Here is a 2,437-nt window from a genome sequence, read left to right as displayed (position 1 = left end):
GGGAAATTGGTCCAAGATTACTGATTACTAAAACATTACAACCCTATAGCTTTGCCAGCATGGAAAACTGCAGTTTTGTCAGAAGGGGCAACCTTGGGCTAGATTTGGGATAGCATCTTTGGGAGACAGATGAACCAGCCTTTACATGCAGATAGGCCTGTTGCTGAACGTAGGGCTTCCAGCGGTTTCACTGTGCTGATAGCCACAAAGGAGAGTTCAGCTGTCTGTCAAGCAACCTTAGCAAACTGACAAGATAAGGGCTCTTTTTTTTATGTGACCATATGTCTGCATTAGATTAAATGGCTTTTTTTGTGAGGCTCATTTTATGAACTGCTCTCAAATTCTTTCAGCATGTCTGAAATGGTCTCATAATTTGCCTTCTTCCTTGCTGCAAGCAGTATAAATGTGCCAAGGTACAGGACTGATCATTCCAGAGCAGAGCTCCTAGGTGCTCATCTTCCCTCTTGGTTCCCATGAACTACTGCATACTAACATTTCCCCTAGTGAAAATTAAAGTAATTAGACTCCAATGAGTCAACATGATCTATAAAAAGAGGTCAGAACCTGCCTCCCACCTAAATGACCCTGTGCCACTTAGGAAGCACATAGGGGACAAAGGTCTGCACGCACAAGGACAGCTGGGGATGCCCCCACCGTGCAGGTGGATGGCTCACAGGCAGGAGCCTGGCTGACAAAGGAGGTGAGATAACTTTAATTTTTCCACAACTACCTTCTAGTTTTCACATGGAAAGCAAATTCAAGCAAGAAAATGACTTGGCAGCAGTATCAGTTTCCATGTTCCTATACCCTTGGCAAAATTATTTTGATTAACAAAATACACCAACAACTTTTAGATTTTGTTATCATTGCGGAAAAGAGCTAGAGGTAGGTAAGAGGAGTATCTTTACTTCGAAACCTCCCCTTTAAAAGAGTATCTAATGGGCAAACTCTAAGTACGTTCAAAACTGGAAAGAAGTCTGATGAAGTGGACAGGCAGAAGGCCAGGTCCTTTCAGACCTCAATAATTTTGAGCCGATCTTTTGGTGAGTCACCTGTTGTACCTGTGGCTTCCAACAAAATGGTTTTATAAGCCATTTACATAATTGTGGGTTTTACATAAACAAAAAGGTTTATGTACAGACCAGACTTCTCTGCCGGGGGCAGCCCTCCAGAAAGAGCACAATGTCATGACCTACTGTGAGAGGCACCCACTTCCTCATACTGGGAGAACAGATGCAGTTGGTGCCCATGGCGGGCTGCCGGGAGGGGGCTGCCGGGGGGGCTCTGTGCAAAAGGACCAAGGGCTGCCCCATGCCGGACACAGCCACCTCCAGCAGGTGTCAGCTGGCCAAAGCCAAGTGTGTCAGCGATGTTGGCAGTGCTTCTCTGAAAACCTGTTTAAAAAAGGGTAAAAGACGCTGTGCAGCACCTGTGAGAGAGGACTGGGAAAATGTGGGAGAAACAGCCCTGCAGACATCAAGACAGTGAAGAAGGAGGGGGAGGAGGTCCTCCAGGCGTTGGAACAGAGATTCACCCAAGAGGGCATCTGGGTGGGCATCTGGTGGACAGACAAGTTCAGCCCACCACAACAGACCATCAGGGTGGAGGGAGATCTCCTAACACTGCATGTGGTGTGAAGCAATATGGCAGACTCAACTCCGCATCAGCTCCATGTCATCTCAAGGCCTGAGCCCACAGGACCCAAACTTCCTGCTGGAAAGAGAAAGATCGAGATGGACATCTGCAAGGCCCACAGTAGGCCCAGTGCTGAACACTGGACCCAACAGACACATCTTTCCTCTCCACACCTAACCAAATATTCCCCCCTCTGTTTTTTCATTTATAGAGGAAAAATGGCAGAAGGCCAGCCACACCTAAGTATTCAGATGTCGGACTCAAATACAAATGGCATCCCCAGCAGAAAGCAGTCCTCTGCAGCCTTAGCCGGCAGGGGAGGAAGCATACTAACTTTCCACAACATCTGCTATCACGTAAAGATGAAGACTGGGTTCTTGTGTTGTCAAAAAACAGCCGATAAAGAAGTTTTGAGAGATGTCAAGTACGTATTTAAACATCTTTTTAGAGTATGTGTATGTTTTATTTCTGTCCAGACAGATGAGTCCACTCATGTCCCTGAGCCACTAAGCACAATATACAGAATTTAATCAAGATTTACAAAAATTATACGCATGTAAGGTTGCTTCATGTCTGCTATCAACTTAAGCTTCCTGCTAGGCCCCAGTGGTCCTCAGTCATTAGAGCTGAGCTTGTACAACAGAGAGCTCGTGCTGCTGGGTGCCGTTTCCCTGGCCCCAGGGAGGGACAGCCTTCGCAGCTGCTATCAGCATGGGGCACGTGAGCCAGCTGTGGTCGTTTTACACTACCTGGCACGTCTCCCACTGTGCCGTGGTGTTTGAGATACTGACAGCCTGTCCTC

At 47.1% G+C, this 2,437-nt stretch overlaps 1 protein-coding gene across 1 annotated transcript in view; it reads left to right on the top strand.

The window, feature by feature from the left end:
• Nucleotides 1-1,853: 1,853 nt before the first annotated feature.
• The window catches only part of ABCG2 (ATP-binding cassette, sub-family G (WHITE), member 2 (Junior blood group)), a 15,731-nt gene continuing 15,147 nt past the window's right edge, over nucleotides 1,854-2,437 (top strand). Inside the window, exon 1 of the mRNA XM_010282341.1 lies at nucleotides 1,854-2,059. Within this exon, the coding sequence (XP_010280643.1) occupies nucleotides 1,854-2,059 (206 nt within the window). The remainder of the gene's footprint in view (nucleotides 2,060-2,437) is intronic.

This window comes from Phaethon lepturus, unplaced genomic scaffold (assembly GCF_000687285.1).
Source record: "Phaethon lepturus isolate BGI_N335 unplaced genomic scaffold, ASM68728v1 scaffold13112, whole genome shotgun sequence".
Classification (NCBI taxonomy): domain Eukaryota; kingdom Metazoa; phylum Chordata; class Aves; order Phaethontiformes; family Phaethontidae; genus Phaethon; species Phaethon lepturus.
Note: the sequence above shows the minus strand (reverse complement) of the source record. Positions and strands in the feature narration are given on the sequence as shown.